The 19,411-nt window shown below is 38.8% G+C and overlaps 1 protein-coding gene across 16 annotated transcripts in view; it reads left to right on the top strand.

Annotated features, from left to right (window-relative positions):
* Nucleotides 1-19,411, top strand: part of Ccdc7a (coiled-coil domain containing 7A) — a 410,770-nt gene that overhangs the window by 195,059 nt on the left and 196,300 nt on the right. For 15 of the 16 annotated variants that reach the window (XM_087595057.1, XM_087595068.1, XM_087595056.1 and 12 more), the window contains 5 exons: nucleotides 1,036-1,131; nucleotides 3,661-3,756; nucleotides 6,292-6,390; nucleotides 8,929-9,027; nucleotides 11,539-11,637. In XM_087595057.1, the coding sequence (XP_087451183.1) occupies nucleotides 1,036-1,131; nucleotides 3,661-3,756; nucleotides 6,292-6,390; nucleotides 8,929-9,027; nucleotides 11,539-11,637 (489 nt within the window). The remainder of the gene's footprint in view (nucleotides 1-1,035; nucleotides 1,132-3,660; nucleotides 3,757-6,291; nucleotides 6,391-8,928; nucleotides 9,028-11,538; nucleotides 11,638-19,411) is intronic. The other variant, XM_087595060.1, reaches the window with a different exon arrangement.

Raw genomic sequence — 19,411 nt, 5'->3', positions numbered from 1 at the left:
ACTTGAGGCTGAGTGTAAGGTGGAGCTTGAAGTGAAAGTATTTCAATATCTCTGCCAGTAATTAGGGCCAGAGAATCTCGTGGAACCCTTACCTAGGTCATCCAGGAATGCGTTCCATTTACCATCCGTGGGTCACTGTGTGTCTTCTGATCAAAGTGCTGTCTTAATGGCAACTGTGTTTCCATTCTGTTTCCACTTAGATGAGATTATTATTGTCTACCAGCTAGCACAGGTTTAGAGAGAATTTAATCTACCTAGGTAAGCACCTGCAAAATGCCTCAGAACATAAAGTCTTGTAAGGTCACCATGTAACCGAAAGGGAAATGCAACAAATTTGTATGACCTTCATAATCATATGCACATAGACATGCACATAAACAATAACAATGATGAGTAATATCAGTTTAGCGAGGTAACCAGTGAAGGTGCCTGGAATAAAACTGAGTATAGGGCAGAGTCTGAGTATAGATCTCAACATTTTTGTCTCACTTTACCATGACCTTGGATAATCCCACAGTATCTCTGGAATGAATGGTCTCATCATGGTCTTCAGTCCATACTCCATTGTGCAATAATAAAATGGTAACCAACAAAGCAGTTGAGAGACTGAGATGTTACTCCATCTTCATGCAGTGTACCTGCCAGGGTTCTGAAGAAAGTTGTCACTGTTGCACCCTGAGTTAAACAAGGCCACTTCATTATGGCAGAAGGAAATATTCATGTTTCTATAGTCTCTATAAATGAATGGTGAAATGAGGTGTAGAGACTTGCACTTATTATTATATTTTCAAGTAATGAACCTAAAGTGCATTGGTATAGGAAACTTATCAGAAATTTGAATTTATACATTTTACACAGGTAATTTTGGAGACAAAGTTTGATATATCCTAGGCTGGCATTTCCATGATGGCCTTGCAACCCCTTGTAACCACCTCCTTAATATTGGGATTCTAATCGTGTGCCACACACAAATTTTCAAATATTTTTTAAATATTTTGAATTAAATATACCTAATTCATGCACTTCCTTTTTTAGGTGCTGATGAAGCAGGTAGCCCTGTACGTCAGGTTTCATTCTCAAATACTGACACAAGAACGAAGCAATTATCTTCTAACAGAGAAAGAAGTGTTGGTAAGGATAATATTCCAGGTAACTTTGGTCTATATTAGGTTCTTCAGGTGGTCTTTTATGTTGTTTCGTAAATCTGCATTTAAGAATAGTTACCAAAACTTACTCCTGCACTAAGAAACTATATCCCTACCATAAAGAATTAATATTAGAACTCTACAGCTTAGGCTGGCCTTGGACATGAATTACTTCCAAGCAGATGTTTTGGGCTAGGATTATTTAATAACCTCTAAAATATATTAATACTTCAGTCCCAAAAGGAGATAGTTTACCACAGTAGTGTCTTTCAGAGTTTCAGTGTATCTACATAGTTTTGTGGTAGCTCCAAAGTCTGTGCCCATAGTATAATTTGACCAAGGTGACTCCTTTGTGGAGGCATCAGAAGCAGAACATGAAAACACATCTTATCTTATAGCTATTCTACAAGTACACACACACACACACACACACACACACACACACACACACAGGCACACACACACGTCCCAAGGCTTTTAGAGCCTGTGGTTTTATTGACCTTTCACGTGGTGGCCCACTGGAGGCCATCGGTTCTAGTCACAAATATAGATACTATTGTGATAAGCAAGTGAAGTACAAATGAGGAGACAAAGAGCCTAAGGGGTTACCTAGGAAGCCTTGTTAAGACCTCTAGGTCTCCTCCTATTTATGGCATCTAGTATAAAAAACCTCTCAGATGACATTAACAAGTCGTTGTGAAAGAACATTCTGGTATCAAGGAAATGAGGGTAGATGTATGAATAATCCCATCTGCAATTTACCTCATTTATGTTTTGAGTCATTAGAATTAGAAACTAAGCACATTCCTCTAGACACTAGGGTCTAGGTTATTACGATTTATATATCAGAGCCATGGGTTTCACTTGGTTTCTAGAAGTGTTTATTAAATCTGTCTATTCTGCAAAAAGTATCATAAGTGGGAAAAATAGAATGTTGAGTCCTAAGGAAGCATCCTTGCTAGGGTGATGTCATGACATTAATATGGTAGAAGACTGATCGTTCCTCTCAAATAGAAGATTTAGCAGTTCTTCCACAGAGCTGTCCCTGATGGGGGAGACTTTCAACAACTCTGTGGAAGAATAGTAGTGGTGATAACAACTTATTCCACGTAAAGTTAAAGTGATCATGTACATGAATGTGGAACAAAGTATGAAAAAAGGACACTGGAAATATCAATTCTGTATATTAGTGTCCCACTACTTGTAAGACAGTCACAGTGTTTATGACAGAACACAATGTCATATATCACAGGTTCCCAAGGTTGTACAACATTGAACCATGTGATCTTGGCAAGGCCAGAAACTCTGTGTGCACAAATAATACTTACTTTGACAATATTTGTTTCATTAATGCAAGTCATGACAACAGCTTAATTTTTCTCACCCTGAAGTTGTTTTGGGTAAGAAATATAATGGTTAAACCGGATATTTCTGTAGTACTAGCCTACCTTAAAATGCAAAACATACATAAACCTATCTTTTATGGACATCAGGCTGAATGTAAGGTAGAGCTTGAAGTGAAAGTATTTCAATATCTCTGCCAGTAATTAGGGCCAGACAATCTCGTGGAACCCTAACCTAGATCATCCAGGAATGTGGTCCGTTTACCATCAATAGGTCACTGTGTGTGCTCTGATCAAAGTGCTGTCTTAATGGTAAATGTTTTTCATTCTGTGCCCGATTAGATGAGAATATTATTGTCTACCATCTAGGACAAGTTTAGAGAGAATTTAATGTAGCTAGGTAAGCACCTGCAAATTCCTCAGAACATAAATTCATGTAAAGTCTCCATGTAACTCAAATGGAAATGCCACAAATTAGTATGTCCTCCATAATCATATGCACATAGACATGCACCTAAACAATAACAAAAACCAGTGAAGTCAGTTTAGCTAGGTAACCAATGAAGGTGGCTGGAACAAAATTAGAAATCAGAATCTGAGTATAGATCTCAATATATTTGTCCTCACTTTACCATGACCGTGCATAATCCCACAGTATCTCTGCAAAGAATGGTCTCATCATGCTCCTCAGTCCATAGGCCATTGGGCAACACCAAAATGGTAACCAGCAAAGAAGTTGAGAGTGTCAGATATGCCTCCATCTTCATGCAGTGTACCTGCCATGCTTCTGAAGAAAGTTGTCACTGTTACACCCTGATTCAACAAGGCTACTTCATTATGGCAGAAGGAAATATTCATGTTTCTATAGTCTCTATAAATGAATGGTGAAATGAGGTGTAGAGACTTGCACTTATTATTATATTTTCAAGTAATGAACATAAAGTGCATTGGTATAGGAAACTTATCACAAATTTGAATTTATACATTTTACACAGGTAATTTTGGAGACAAAGTTTGATATATCCTAGGCTGGCATTTCCATGATGGCCTTGCAACCCCTTGTAACCACCTCCTTAATATTGGGATTCTAATCGTGTGCCACACACAAATTTTCAAATATTTTTTAAATATTTTGAATTAAATATACCTAATTCATGCACTTCCTTTTTTAGTTGCTGATGAAGCAGGTAGCCCTGTACGTCAGGTTTCATTCTCAAATACCGACACAAGGACGAAGCAATTATCTTCTAACAGAGAAAGAAGTGTTGGTAAGGATAATATTCCAGGTAACTTTGGTCTATATTAGGTTTTTCAGGTGGTCTTTTATGTTGTTTCGTAAATCTGCATTTAAGAATATAGTTACCAAAACTTACTCCTGCACTAAGAGACTATATCCCTACCATAAGAAAGAATTAATATTAGAACTCTACAGCTTAGGCTGGCCTTGGACATGAATTACTTCCAAGCAGATGTTTTGGGCTAGGATCATTTAATAACCTCTAAAATATATTAATACTTCAGTACCAAAAGGAGATAGTTTACCACAGTAGTGTCTTTCAGAGTTTCAGTGTATCTACATAATTTTGTGGTAGCTCCAAACTCTGTGCCCATAGTATAATTTGACCAAGGTGACTCCTTTGTGGAGGCATCAGAAGCAGAACATGAAAACACATCTTATCTTATAGCTATTCTACAAGTACACACACACACACACACACACACACACACACACACACACACAGGCACACACACACGTCCCAAGGCTTTTAGAGCCTGTGGTTTTATTGACCTTTCACGTGGTGGCCCACTGGAGGCCATCGGTTCTAGTCACAAATATAGATACTATTGTGATAAGCAAGTGAAGTACAAATGAGGAGACAAAGAGCCTAAGGGGTTAGCTAGGAAGCCTTGTTAAGACCTTTAGGTCTCCTCCTATTTATGGCATCTAGTATAAAAGACCTCTCAGATGACATTAACAAGTCGTTGTTAAAGAACCTTCTGGTATCAAGGAAATGGGGGTAGATGTATGAATAATCCCATCTGCAATTTACCTCTTTTATGTTTCGAGTCATTAGTATTAGAAACTAAGCACTTTCCTCTAGACTCTAGGGTCTAGGGTATTATGCTTTATATATCAGAGCCATGGGTTTGACTTGGTTTCTAGAAGTGTTTATTAAATCTGTCTATACTGGGAAAAAGTATCATAGGTGGGAAAAATAGAATGTTGAGTCCTAAGGTAGCATCCTTGCTAGGGTGATGTCATAACAGCAATCTGGTAATAGACTGATCGTTCCTCTCAAATAGAACATTTAGCAGTTCTTCCATAGAGATGTCCCTAATGGGGGGGACTTTCAACAACTCTGTGGAAGAATACTAGTGGTGATATCTACTTATTCCACGTAAAGTTAAAGCGATCATGTACATGAATGTGGAACAAAGTATGAAAAACGGACACTGGAAATATCAATTCTGTATATTAGTGTCCCACTACTTGTAAGACAGTCACAGTGTTTATGACAGAACACAATGTCATGGATCACAGGTTCCCACGGTTGTACAACATTGAACCATGTGATCTTGGCAAGGCCAGAAACTCTGTGTGCACAAATAATACTTACTTTGACAATATTTGTTTCATTAATGCAAGTCATGACAACAGCTTAATTTTTCTCACCCTGAAGTTGTTTTGGTTAACAAATATAATGGTTAAACTGGATGTTTCTGTAGTACAAGCCTACCTTAAAATGCAAAACTTACATAAACCTATCTTTTATGGACATCAGGCTGAATGTAAGGAGGAGCTTGAAGTGAAAGTATTTCAATATTTCTGCCAGTAATTAGGGCCAGACAATCTCGTGGAACCCTTACCTAGATCATCCAGGAATGTGATCCATTTACCATCCATAGGTCACTGTTTGCGCTCTTATCAAAGTGCTGTCTTAATGGCAACTGTATTTCCATTCTGTGCCCTATTAGATGAGGATATTATTGTCAACCAGCTAGCACAGGTTTAGAGAGAATTTAATCTAGCTAGGAAAGCACCTGCAAATTCCTAGGAACGTAAATTCATGTAAAGTCTCCATGTAACTCAAATGGAAATGCCACAAATTAGTATGTCCTCCGTAATCATATGCACATAGACATGCACCTAAACAATAACAAAAATCAGTGAAGTCAGTTTAGCTAGGTAACCAATGAAGGGGCTGGAACAAAATTAGAAATCAGAATCTGATTATGGATCTCAATATTTTTGTCCTCACTTTACCATGACCGTGCATAATCCCACAGTATCTCTGCAAAGAATGGTCTCATCATGTTCCTCAGTCCATAGGCCATTGGGCAACAACGAAATGGTAACCAGCAAAGAAGTTGAGAGTGACAGATATGCCTCCATCTTCATGCAGTGTACCTGCCATGCTTCTGAAGAAAGTTGTCACTGTTACACCCTGATTCAACAAGGCTACCTCATTATGGCAGAGGAAACATTCATGTTTCTGTAGTCTCTATAAATGAATGGTGACATGAGGTGGAGAGTCTTGTGTTTATTAGTATTTTTTAGGTAATGAACATAAAGTGCAATGGTATAGGAAACTTATCAGAAATTTGAATTTATACATTTTACACAGGTAATTTTGGAGACAAAGTTTGATATATCCTAGGCTGGCCTTTCCATGATGGCCTTGCAATCCCTTATAACCCCCTCCTTAATATTGGGATTCTAGTCATGTGCCAAAAACAAATTTTCAAATATTTTTTAAATATTTTGAATTAAATATACCTAATTCATGCACTTCCTTTTTTAGTTGCTAATGAAGCAGGTATCCCTGCACGTCAGGGTTCACTCTCAAACACCGACACAGAAAGAACGAAGCAATTATCTTCTAAAAGAGAAAGAAGTATTGGTAAGGATAATATTCCAGGTAACTTTGGTTAATGTTAGGTTCTTCAGGTAGTCTTTTATTTTGTTTCATAAATCTGCATTTAAGTATATAGTTACCAAAACTCACTCCTGCACTAAGAGGCAATTTCCCCACTATAAAAAAGAATTAATACTAGAACTCTATATCTTAGGCAGGCCTTGAACTTGAATTACTTCCAAGCAGAAGTTTTGGCTCTAGGATTATTTAATAACTACTAAAATGTGTTAATACTTCAGTCTCAAAAGAAGATAGTTTCCCACACTAGTGTCTTTCAGTGTTTCAGTGTATCTATATAAGTTTTGTGGTAGCTCCAAAGTCTGTGCCCATCGTATAATTTGACCAAGGTGATTCCTTTGTGGAGGCAACAGAAGCAGAACTTGAAAACACATATTACCTTATAGCTCTTCTATAGGTACACACACACACACACACACATACACACACACACACACACACACACACACACACACATGTCCCACAGCTTTTAGATCCCATGGTTTCATTGAGCTTTCATGTGGTGGCCCTCTGGAGGCCATTGGTTCTAGTCACAAATATAGATACTATTGTGATAAGCAAGTGAAGTACAAATGAGGAGACAAAGAGCCTAAGGGATTATCTAGGAAGCCTTGTTAAGACCTCTAGGTCTCCTCCTATTTATGGCATCTAGTATAAAAAACCTCTCAGATAACATTAACTAGTCGTTGTTAAAGAACATTCTGTTATCAAGGAAATGAGTGTAGATGTATGAATAATCCCATCTGCAATTTACTTCTTTTATGTTTTGAGTCATTAGAATTAAAAACTTAGCAATTTTCTCTAGACACTAGGACCTACGTTATTATGCTTTAAATATCAGACCCATGGCTTTGACTTGGTTTCTAGAACTGTTTATTTATTCTGTCTATACTGGGGAAAGTATCATAGGTGGTAATAATAGATTATTTAGTCCTAAGGTAGCATCCTTGCTAGGGTGATGTCATGACATTAATATGGTAGAAGACTGATCTTTCCTCTCAAATAGAACATTTAGCAGTTCTACCATAGAGCTGTCCCTGATGGGGGAGCCTTTCAACAACTCTGTGGAAGAATACTAGTGGTGACAACAACTTATTCCGCGTAAAGTTAAAGCAATCATGTACATGAATGTGGAAAAAGTATGAAAAAAGGACACTGGAAGTATCAATTTTCTATATTAGTGTCCCTCTACTTGTAAGACAGTCACAGTGTTTATGCCAGAACACAATGTCATGGATCACAGGTTCCCAGGGTTGTACAACATTGAACCATGTGATCTTGGCGAGGCCAGAAACTCTGTGTGCACAAATAATACTTACATTGACAATATTTGATTCATTAGTGCAAGTTATGACAACAGAATACTTTTTCTCCCACTAAGTTGTTTTGGGTAACAAATAAAATGGATAAACTGGATGTTTCTGTAGTACAAGCCTATCTTAAAATGAAAATTTACATAAACCTACCTTTTGTGGACATCAGGCTGAGTGTAAGGTGGAGCTTGAAGTGAAAGTATTTCAGTATCTCTGCCAGTAATTAGGGCCAGAGAGTCTCGTGGAACCCTGACCTAGATCATCCAGAAATGCGGTCCATTTACCATCCTTAAGTCACTGTGTGTCCTCTGATCAAAGAGCTGTCTTAATGGTAAATCTTTTTCCATTCTGTGCCCAATTAGATGACGATATTTTTGTCTACCAGCTAGAACAAATTTAGAGAGAATTTAATCTAGCTAGGTAAGCACGTGCAAAATTCCTCAGAACGTAAATTAATGTAAAGTCTCCATTTAACTCAAATTGAAATGCCACAAATTAGTATATCCTCCATTATCATATCCACATAGACATGCACAGAAAGTATAACAATAATCAGTAAAGTCAGTTTAGCTAGGTAGCCAATGCAGGTGGCTGGAACAAAATTAGAAATCAGAATCTGAGTATAGATCTCAATATTTTTGTCCTCACTTTGCCATGACCGTGGATAATCCTACAGTATCTCTGCAAAGAATGGGCTCATCATGTTCCTTAGTCAATAGGCCATTGGGCAACACCAAAATGGTAACCAGCAAAGAAGTTGAGAGTGACAGATATGCCTCCATCTTCATGCAGTGTACCTGCCATGCTTCTGAAGAAAGTTGTCATTGTTACACCCTGAATCAACAAGGCTACTTCATTATGGCAGGGGAAATATTCATGTTTCTATAGTCTCTATAAATGAATGGTGAAATGAAGTGGAGAGAATTGTGTTTATTATTATTTCTTTAAGTAATGAACATAAAGTGCAATGGTATAGTAAACTTATCAGAAATTTGAATTTATACATTTTACACAGGTAATTTTGGAGATAAAGTTTGATATATCCTAGGCTGGCCTTTCCATGATGGCCTTGCAACCCCCTTGTCAGGCCTCCTTAATACTGGGAATCTAGTCGTGTGCTACACACAAATTTTCAAATATTTTTTAAATATTTTGAATTAAATATACCTAATTCAAGCACTTCCTTTTTTAGGTGCTGATGAAGCAGGTAGCCCTGCACGTCAGGTTTCATTCTCAAACACCAACACAGAAAGAACGAAGCAATTATCTTCTAAAAGAGAAAGAACTGTTGGTAAGGATAATATTCCAGGTAACTTTGGTCTATATTAGGTTCTTCAGGTGGTCTTTTATTTGTTTCATAAATATTCATTTAAGAATATGGTTACCAAAACTTACTCCTGCACTAAGAGGCTATTTCCCCACTATAAGAAAGAATTAATGCTAGAACTCTATAGCTTAGGCTGGCCTTGAACTTGAATTACTTCCAAGCAGAAGTTTTGGCTCTAGGATTATTTAATAACTACTAAAATATATTAATACTTCAATCCCAAAAGCAGATATTTTCCCACACTAGTGTCTTGCAGTGTTTCAGTGTATCTATATAGTTTTGTGGTAGCTCCAAAGTCTGTGCCCATAGTACAATTTGACCAAGGTGACTCCTTTGTGGAGGCAACAGAAGCAGAACTTGAAAACACATCTTAACTTATAGCTCTTCTAAAGGTACACACACACACACACACACACACACACACACACACACACACACGTCCCACTGCTTTTAGAGCCCATGGTTTCATTGAGCTTTCAGGTGGTGGCCCTCTGGCGGCCATTGGTTCTAGTCACAAATATAGATACTATTGTGATAAGCAAGTGAAGTACAAATGAGGAGACAAAGAGCCTAAGGGATTATCTAGGAAGCCTTGTTAAGACCTCTAGGTCTCCTCTTTTTATGGCATCTAGTATAAAAAATCCTCTCAGATAACATTAATAAGTCATTGTTAAAGAACGTTCTGGTATCAAGGAAATGAGTGTAGATGTATGAATAATCCCATCTGCAATTTACCTCTTTTATGTTTGAGTCATTAGAATTAGAAACTTAGCAATTTCCTCTAGATTCTAGGATGTAGGGTATTATGCTTTATATATCAGAGCCATGGCTTTGACTTGGTTTCTAGAATTGTTTATTTAATCTGTCTATACTGGGAAAAGTATCATAGGTGGGAATAATAGAATATTTAGTCCTAAGGTAGCATCCTTGCCAGGGTGATGTCATGATATCAATACGGTAGAAGACTAATCGTTCCTCTCAAATAGAACATTTAGCAGTTCTACCATAGAGCTGTCCCTGATGGGGGAGTCTTTCAACAACTCTGTGGAAGAATACTAGTGGTGACAACAACTTATTCCACGTAGAGTCAAAGCGATCATGTACATGAATGTGGAAAAAAGTATGAAAAAAGGACACTGGAAATATCAATTTTCTATATTAGTGTCCCTCTACTTGTAAGACAGTCACAGTGTTTATGACAGAACACAATGTCATGGATCACAGGTTTCCAGGGTTGTACAACATTGAACCATGTGATCTTGGCAAGGCCAAAAACTGTGTGTGCACAATTAATACTTACATTGACAATATTTGTTTCATTAGTGCAAGTCATGACAACAGATTAATTTTTCTCCCACTAAAGTTGTTTTGGGTAACAAATATAATGGATAAACTGGATGTTTCTGTAGTACAAGCCTACCTAAAATGAAAATTTACATAAACCTATCTTTTTTGGACATCAGGCTGAGTGTAAGTTGGAGCTTGAAGTGAAAGTATTTCAGTATCTCTGCCAGTAATTAGGGCCAAAGAATCTCGTGGAACCCTTACCTAGATCACCCAGGAATGTAGTCCATTTACCATCCTTAAGTCATTTTGTGTCCTCTGATCAAAGTGCTGTCTTAATGGTAACTGTTTTTCCATTCTTTGCCCAATTAGATGAGGATATTATTGTCTACCAGCTAGCACAGGTTTAGAGAGAATTTAATCTAGCTAGGTAAGCACCTGCAATATTCCTCAGAACGTAAATTCATTAAAGTCTCCATGTAAGTCAAATGGAAATGCCACAAATTAGTATGTCCTCTGTAATCATATGCACATAGATATGCACACAAAGTATAACAATAATCAGTAAATCAATTTAGCTAGGTAACCAATGAAGGTGGTTGGAACAATATTAGAAATCAGAATCTGAGTGTAGATCTCAATATTTTTGTCCTCACTTTACCATGACCGTGGATAATACCACAGTATCTCTGCAAAGAATGGGGTCATCATGTTCCTTAGTCAATAGGCCATTGGGCAACACCAAAATGGTACCCAACAAAGAAGTTGAGAGTGTCAGATATGCCTCCATCTTCATGCAGTGTACCTGTCATGGTTCTGAAGAAAGTTGTCACTGTTACACCCTGAATCAACAAGGCTACTTCATTATGGCTGAGGAAATATTCATGTTTCTATAATCTCTATAAATGAATGGTGAAATGAGGTGTAGAGACTTATTATATTTTCAAGTAATGAACATAAAGTGCAGTGGTTTCAGAAACTTATCAGAAATTTGAATTAACACATTTTACACAGGTAATTTTTGAGACAAAGTTTGATATATCCTAGGCTGGCCTTTCCATGATGGCCTTGCATCCCCTTGTAGCCCCCTCATTAATACTGGGATTCTAGTCGTGTGGTACACACAAATTTTCAAATATATTTTAAATATTTTGAATTAAATATACCTAATTCATGCACTTCCTTTTTTAGGTGCTGATGAAGCAGGTAGCCCTGCACGTCAGGGTTCACTCTCAATCACCGACAGAGTAAGAACGAAGCAATTATCTTCTAACAGAGAAAGAAGTGTTGGTAAGGATAATATTCCAGGTAACTTTGGTCTATACTAGGTTCTTCAGGTTCTCTTTTATTTTGTTTCATAAATCTGCATTTACGAATATAGTTACCAAAACTCACTCCTGCACTAAGAGGCTATTTCCCCACTATAAGAAAGAATTAATACTAGAACTCTATAGCTTAGGCTGGCCTTGAACTTGAAATACTTCCAAGCAGAAGTTTTGGGTCTAGGATTACTTAATAACTACTAAAATATGTTAATACTTCAGGCCCAAAAGCAGATAGTTTCCCACACTAGTGTCTTTCACTGTTTCAGTGTATCTATATAGTTTTGTGGTAGCTCCAATATCTGTGCCCATAGTATAATTTGATCAAGGTGACTCCTTTGTGGAGGCAACAGAAGCAGAACTTGAAAACACATCTTAACTTAAAGCTCTTCTACAGGTACACACATACACACACGCACACACACACACACACAAACACACACACACACACACACACACACACACACACACACACACACATGTCAGTGTAGCTAGGTAACCAGTGAAGTTGGCTAGAACAATATTATAAATCAGAATCTGGGCTGCCGCAGCAGAGAGCTCGTGGGCAGCACTCCGTGAGCAAACTTGAGCCTCGAAACCACAGGTAAGACCAACTTTTCTGCTGCAAGTGACCTGCCTGGTGAACTCGGGACACACAGAGGCAGAATTCCTCTAGGACCGGGCACTTCCTGTGTTTACCGGGAGTCCCACACCCGTGGATCCCAGCCCACAGCAGCTCTCTGCTCCCAGACCCCGTCGGAGAGAGACCTCACCACCTGGTCAGGTGGGCACTCCTGAGGCTGCAGAGCAGAAGAGACCACCAACACTGCCCAGCCCTGCCCACATCCCTGGCCCAAGAGAAAACTGTATAAAGCCTCTGGGTTCCCGCAGAGGAGGGCCCAGGTGCGGCAGGACCCCTGCGCCTGAGACACCGCCAGAACCTGAAGGAACAGACCGGATAAACAGTTCTCCGCACCCAAATCCCGTGGGACGGAGAGCTAAACCTTCAGAGAGGCAGACAGCCTGAGAAACCAGAATAAACTGCACTTTGCACACATCTCGGACGCCAGAGGAAAACACCAAACGCCATCTGGAACCCTGGTGCACTGAAGCTCCCGGAAACGGCGGCGCAGATCTTCCTGGTTGCTGCAGCCGCAGAGAGCTCAAGGGCAGCACCCCGCGAGCGAACTTGAGCCTCGGGACCACAGGTAAGACCAACTTTTCTGCTGCAAGTGACCTGCCTGGTGAACTCAAGACACAGGCACACAGGAACAGCTGAAGACCTGTAGAGTGGAAAAACTACATGCCCGAAAGCAGAACACTCTATCCCCATAACTGGCTAAAAGAAAACAGGAAAACATGTCTACAGCACTCCTGACACACAGGCTTATAGGACAGTCTAGACACTGTCAGAAATAGCAGAACAAAGTAACACTAGAGATAATCTGATGGCAAGAGGCAAGCGCAGGAACACAAGCAACAGAAACCAAGACTACATGGCACCATCGGAGCCCAATTCTCCCATCAAAACAAACATGGAATGTCCAAACACACCAGAAAAGCAAGATCTACTTTCAAAATCATATTTGATCATGATGCTGGAGGACTTCAAGAAAGACGTGAAGAACTCCCTTAGAGAAACACAGGACAACATTAATAAACAAGTAGAAGCCTATAGAGAGGAATCGCAAAAATGCCTGAAAGAATTCCAAGAAAACATAAATAAACAAGTAGAAGCCCATATAGAGGAGACACAAAAATCCCTGATAGAATTCCAGGAAAACACAATCAAACAGTTGAAGGAATTAAAAATGGAAATAGAAGCAATCAAGAAAGAACACATAGAAACAACCCTGGATATAGAAAACCAAAAGAAGAGACAAGGAGCTGTAGATACAAGCTTCACCAACAGAATACAAGAGATGGAAGAGAGAATCTCGGGAGCAGAAGATTCCATAAAAATCATTGACTCAACTATCAAAGATAATGTAAAGCGGAAAAAGCTCCTGTCCAAAACATACAGGAAATCCAGGACTCAATGAGAAGATCAAACCTAAGGATAATAGGTATAGAAGAGAGTGAAGACTCCCAGCTCAAAGGACCAGTAAATATCTTCAACAAAATCATAGAAGAAAACTTCCCTAACCTAAAAAAAGAGATACCCATAGGCATACAAGAAGCCTACAGAACTCCAAATAGATTGGACCAGAAAAGAAACACCTCCCGTCACATAATAGTCAAAACACCAAACGCACAAAATAAAGAAAAAATATTAAAAGCAGTAAGGGAAAAAGGTCAAGTAACATATAAAGGCAGACCTATCAGAATCACACCAGACTTTTCGCCAGAAACTATGAAGGCCAGAAGATCCTGGACTGATGTCATACAGACCCTAAGAGAACACAAATGCCAGCCCAGGTTACTGTATCCTGCAAAACTCTCAATTAACATAGATGGAGAAAAGAAGATACTCCATGACAAAACCAAATTTACACAATATCTTTCTACAAATCCAGCACTACAAATGATAATAAATGGTAAAGCCCAACATAAGGAGGCAAGCTATACCCTAGAGGAAGCAAGAAACTAATCATCTTGGCAACAAAACAAAGAGAATGAAAGCACACAAACATAACCTCACATCCAAATATGAATATAACAGGAAGCAATAATCACTATACCTTAATATCTCTCAACATCAATAGCCTCAACTCCCCAATAAAAAGACAGATTAACAAACTGGATACGCAATGAGGACCCTGCATTCTGCTGCCTACAGGAAACACACCTCAGCGACAAAGACAGACACTACCTCAGAGTGAAAGGCTGGAAAACAACTTTCCAAGCAAATGGTCCGAATAAGCAAGCTGGAGTAGCCATTCTAATATCAAATAAAATCAATTTTCAACTAAAAGTCATCAAAAAATATAAGGAAGGACACTTCATATTCATCAAAGGAAAAATCCACCAAGATGAACTCTCAATCCTGAATATCAATGCCCCAAATACAAGGGCACCTACATACGTAAAATAAACCTTACTAAAGCTCAAAACACACATTGCACCTCACACAATAATAGTAGGAGATTTCAACATCCCACTCTCATCAATGGACAGATCATGGAAACAGAAATTAAACAGAGACACACTTCATAATACACCCAAATAATATAAAGTACCTCGGTGTGACTTTAACAAAGCAAGTAAAAGATCTGTACAATAAGAACTTCAAGACTCTGAAGAAAGAAATTGAAGAAGACCTCAGAAGATGGAAAGATCTCCCATGCTCATGGATTGGCAGGATTAATATAGTAAAAATGGCCATTTTACCAAAAGCGATCTACACATTCAATGCAATCCCCATCAAAATACCAATCCAATTCTTCAAAGAGTTAGACAGAACAATTTGCAAATTCATCTGGAATAACAAAAAACCCCGGATAGCTAAAACTATCCTCAACAATAAAAGGACTTCAGGGGGAATCACTACCCCGGAACTCAAGCAGTATTACAGAGCAATAGTGATAAAAACTGCATGGTATTGGTACAGAGACAGACAGATAGACCAATGGAACAGAACTGAAGACCCAGAAATGAACCCACACACCTATGGTCCCTTGATTTTTGACAAAGGAGCCAAAACCATCAAATGGAAAAAAGATAGCATTTTCAGCAAATGGTGCTGGTTCAACTGGAGGTCAGCATGTAGAAGAATGCAGATTGATCCATGCTTATCACCCTGTACAAAGCTTAAGTCCAAGTGGATCAAGGACCTCCACGTCAAACCAGATACACTCAAACTAATAGAAGAAAAACTAGGGAAGCGTCTTGAACACATGGGCACTGGAGAAAATTCCCTGAACAAAACACCAATGGCTTATGCTCTAAGATCAAGAATCGACAAATGGGATCTCATAAAACTGCAAAGCTTCTTTAAGGCAAAGGACACTGTGGTTAGGACAAAATGGCAACCAACAGATTGGGAAAAGATCTTTACCAATCCTACAACAGATAGAGGCCTTATATCCAAACTATACACAGAACTCAAAAGTTAGACTGCAGGGAGACAAATAACCCTATTAAAAAATGGGGTTCAGAGGGGGTGGGGATTTAGCTCTGTGGTAGAGCGCTTGCCTAGGAAGCGCAAGTCCCTGGGTTCGGTCCCCAGCTCCGGAAAAAAAAAACAAAAAAACAAAAAAAAAAAAAACAAAAAAAAATGGGGTTCAGAGCTAAACAAAGAATTCACAGCTGAGGAATGCCGAATGGCTGAGAAACACTTAAAGAAATGTTCAACATCTTTAGTAATAAGGGAAATGCAAATCAAAACAACCCTGAGATTTCACCTCACACCAGTGAGAATGGCTAAGATCAAACACTCAGGTGACAGCAGATGCTGGCGAGGATGTGCAGAAAGAGGAACACTCCTCCATTGTTGGTGGGATTGCAGACTGGTACAACCATTCTGGAAATCAGTCTGGAGGTTCCTCAGAAAATTGGATATTGAACTGTCGGGGGATCCAGCTATACCTCTCTTGGGCATATACCCAAAAGATGCCCCAACATATAAAAAAAGACACGTGCTCCACTATGTTCATATCACCCTTATTTATAATAGCCAGAAGCTGGAAAGAACCCAGATACCCTTCAACAGAGGAATGGATACAGAAAATGTGGTACATCTACACAATGGAATATTACTCAGCTATCAAAAACAATGACTTTATGAAATTTGTAGGCAAATGGTTGGAACTGGAAAATATCATCCTGAGTGAGGTAACCCAATCACAGAAAAACACACATGGTATGCACTCATTGATAAGTGGATATTAGCCCAAATGCTTGAATTACCCTAGATGCACAGAACAAATGAAACTCAAGACGGATGATCAAAATGTGAATGCTTCACTCCTTCTTTAAAAGGGAAACAAGAATACCCTTGGCAGGGAAGAGAGAGGCAAAGATTAAAACAGAGATTGAAGGAACACCCATTCAGAGCCTGACCCACATGTGGCCCATGCATATACAGCCACCCAATTAGACAAGATGGATGAAGCAAAGAAGTGCAGACCGACAGGAGCCGGATGTAGATTGCTCCTGAGAGACACAGCCAGAATACAGCAAATACATAGGTGAATGCCAGCAGCAAACCACTGAACTGAGAATAGGACCCCCGTTGAAGGAATCAGAGAAAGAACTGGAAGAGCTTGAAGGGGCTCGAGACCCCATATGTACAACAATGCCAAGCAACCAGAGCTTCCAGGGACTAAGCCACTACCTAAAGACTATACATGGACTGACCCTGGACTCTGACCTCATAGGTAGCAATGAATATCCTAGTAAGAGCACCAGTGGAAGGGGAAGCCCTGGGTCCTGCTAAGACTGAACCCCCAGTGAACTAGACTGTTGGGGGGAGGGGGACAAGGGGGGAGGGTGGGGAGGGGAACACCGATAAGAAAGGGGAGAGGGCAGGGGGATGTTTGCCCGGAAACTGGGAAAGGGAATAACACTCGAAATGTATATAAGAAATACTCAAGTTAATAATAAAAAAATAAAATAAAATAAAATAAAATAAAAATGGAAATAGAAGCAATCAAGAAAGAACACATAGAAACAACCCTGGATATAGAAAACCAAAAGAAGAGACAAGGAGCTGTAGATACAAGCTTCACCAACAGAATACAAGAGATGGAAGAGAGAATCTCAGGAGCAGAAGATTCCATAAAAATCATTGACTCAACTATCAAAGATAATGTAAAGCGGAAAAAGCTCCTGTCCAAAACATACAGGAAATCCAGGACTCAATGAGAAGATCAAACCTAAGGATAATAGGTATAGAAGAGAGTGAAGACTCCCAGCTCAAAGGACCAGTAAATATCTTCAACAAAATCATAGAAGAAAACTTCCCTAACCTAAAAAAAGAGATACCCATAGGCATACAAGAAGCCTACAGAACTCCAAATAGATTGGACCAGAAAAGAAACACCTCCCGTCACATAATAGTCAAAACACCAAACGCACAAAATAAAGAAAGAATATTAAAAGCAGTAAGGGAAAAAGGTCAAGTAACATATAAAGGCAGACCTATCAGAATCACACCAGACTTTTCGCCAGAAACTATGAAGGCCAGAAGATCCTGGACTGATGTCATACAGACCCTAAGAGAACACAAATGCCAGCCCAGGTTACTGTATCCTGCAAAACTCTCAATTAACATAGATGGAGAAAAGAAGATACTCCATGACAAAACCAAATTTACACAATATCTTTCTACAAATCCAGCACTACAAATGATAATAAATGGTAAAGCCCAACATAAGGAAGCAAGCTATACCCTAGAAGAAGCAAGAAACTAATCATCTTGGCAACAAAACAAAGAGAATGAAAGCACACAAACATAACCTCACATCCAAATATGAATATAACAGCAAGCAATAATCACTATACCTTAATATCTCTCAACATCAATGGCCTCAACTCACCAATAAAAAGACATAGATTAACAAACGGGATACGCAATGAGGACCCTGCATCTGCTGCCTACAGGAAACACACCTCAGAGACAAAGACAGACACTACCTCAGAGTGAAAGGCTGGAAAACAACTTTCCAAGCAAATGGTCAGAAGAAGCACGCTGGAGTAGCCATTCTAATATCAAATAATTTCAATTTTCAACTAAAAGTCATCAAAAAAGCTAAGGAAGGACACTTCATATTCATCAAAGGAAAAATCCACCAAGATGAACTCTCAATCCCAAATATCTATGCCCCAAATACAAGGGCACCTACATACGTAAAAGAAACCTTACTAAAGCTCAAAACAAACATTGCACCTCACACAATTATAGTAGGAGATTTCAACACCCCACTCTCATCAATGGACAGATCACGGAAACAGAAATTAAACAGAGACGTAGACAGACTAAGAGAAGTCATGAGCCAAATGGACTTAACAGATATTTATAGAACATTCTATCCTAAAGCAAAAGGATATACTTTCTTCTCAGCTCCTCCTGGTACTTTCTCCAAAATTGACCATATAATTGGTCAAAAAACGGGGCTCAACAGGTACGGAAAGATAGAAATAATCCCATGCGTGCTATCAGACCACCACGGCCTAAAACTGGTCTTCAATAACAATAATGGAAGAATGCCCACAAATACGTGGAAATTGAACAATGCTCTACTCAATGATAACCTGGTCAAGGAAGAAATAAAGAAAGAAATTAAAAACTTTTTAGAATTTAATGAAAATGAAGCTACAACATACCCAAACTTATGGGACACAATGAAAGCTGTGCTAAGAGGAAAACTCATAGCGCTGAGTGCCTGCAGAAAGAAACAGGAAAGAGCATATGTCAGCAGCTTGACAGCACACCTAAAAGCTCTAGAACAAAAAGAAGCAAATACAACCAGGAGTAGAAGAAGGCAGGAAATAATCAAATTCAGAGCTGAAATCAAACAAGTAGAAACAAAAAGGACCATAGAAAGAATAAACAGATCCAAAAGTTGGTTCTTTGAGAAAATCAACAAGATAGATAAACCCTTAGCCAGACTAACGAGAGGACACAGAGAGTGTGTCCAAATCAACAAAATCAGAAATGAAAAGGTAGACATAACTGCAGATTCAGAGGAAATTCAAAAAATCATCAGATCTTACTATAAAAGCCTATATTCAACAAAACTTGAAAATCTACAGGAAATGGACAATTTCCTAGACAGATACCAGGTACTGAAGTTAAATCA

This window comes from Rattus norvegicus, chromosome 19, assembly GCF_021556685.1.
Source record: "Rattus norvegicus strain SHRSP/BbbUtx chromosome 19, alternate assembly SHRSP_T2T, whole genome shotgun sequence".
NCBI classification, from domain to species: Eukaryota; Metazoa; Chordata; class Mammalia; order Rodentia; family Muridae; genus Rattus; species Rattus norvegicus.
Note: the sequence above shows the minus strand (reverse complement) of the source record. Positions and strands in the feature narration are given on the sequence as shown.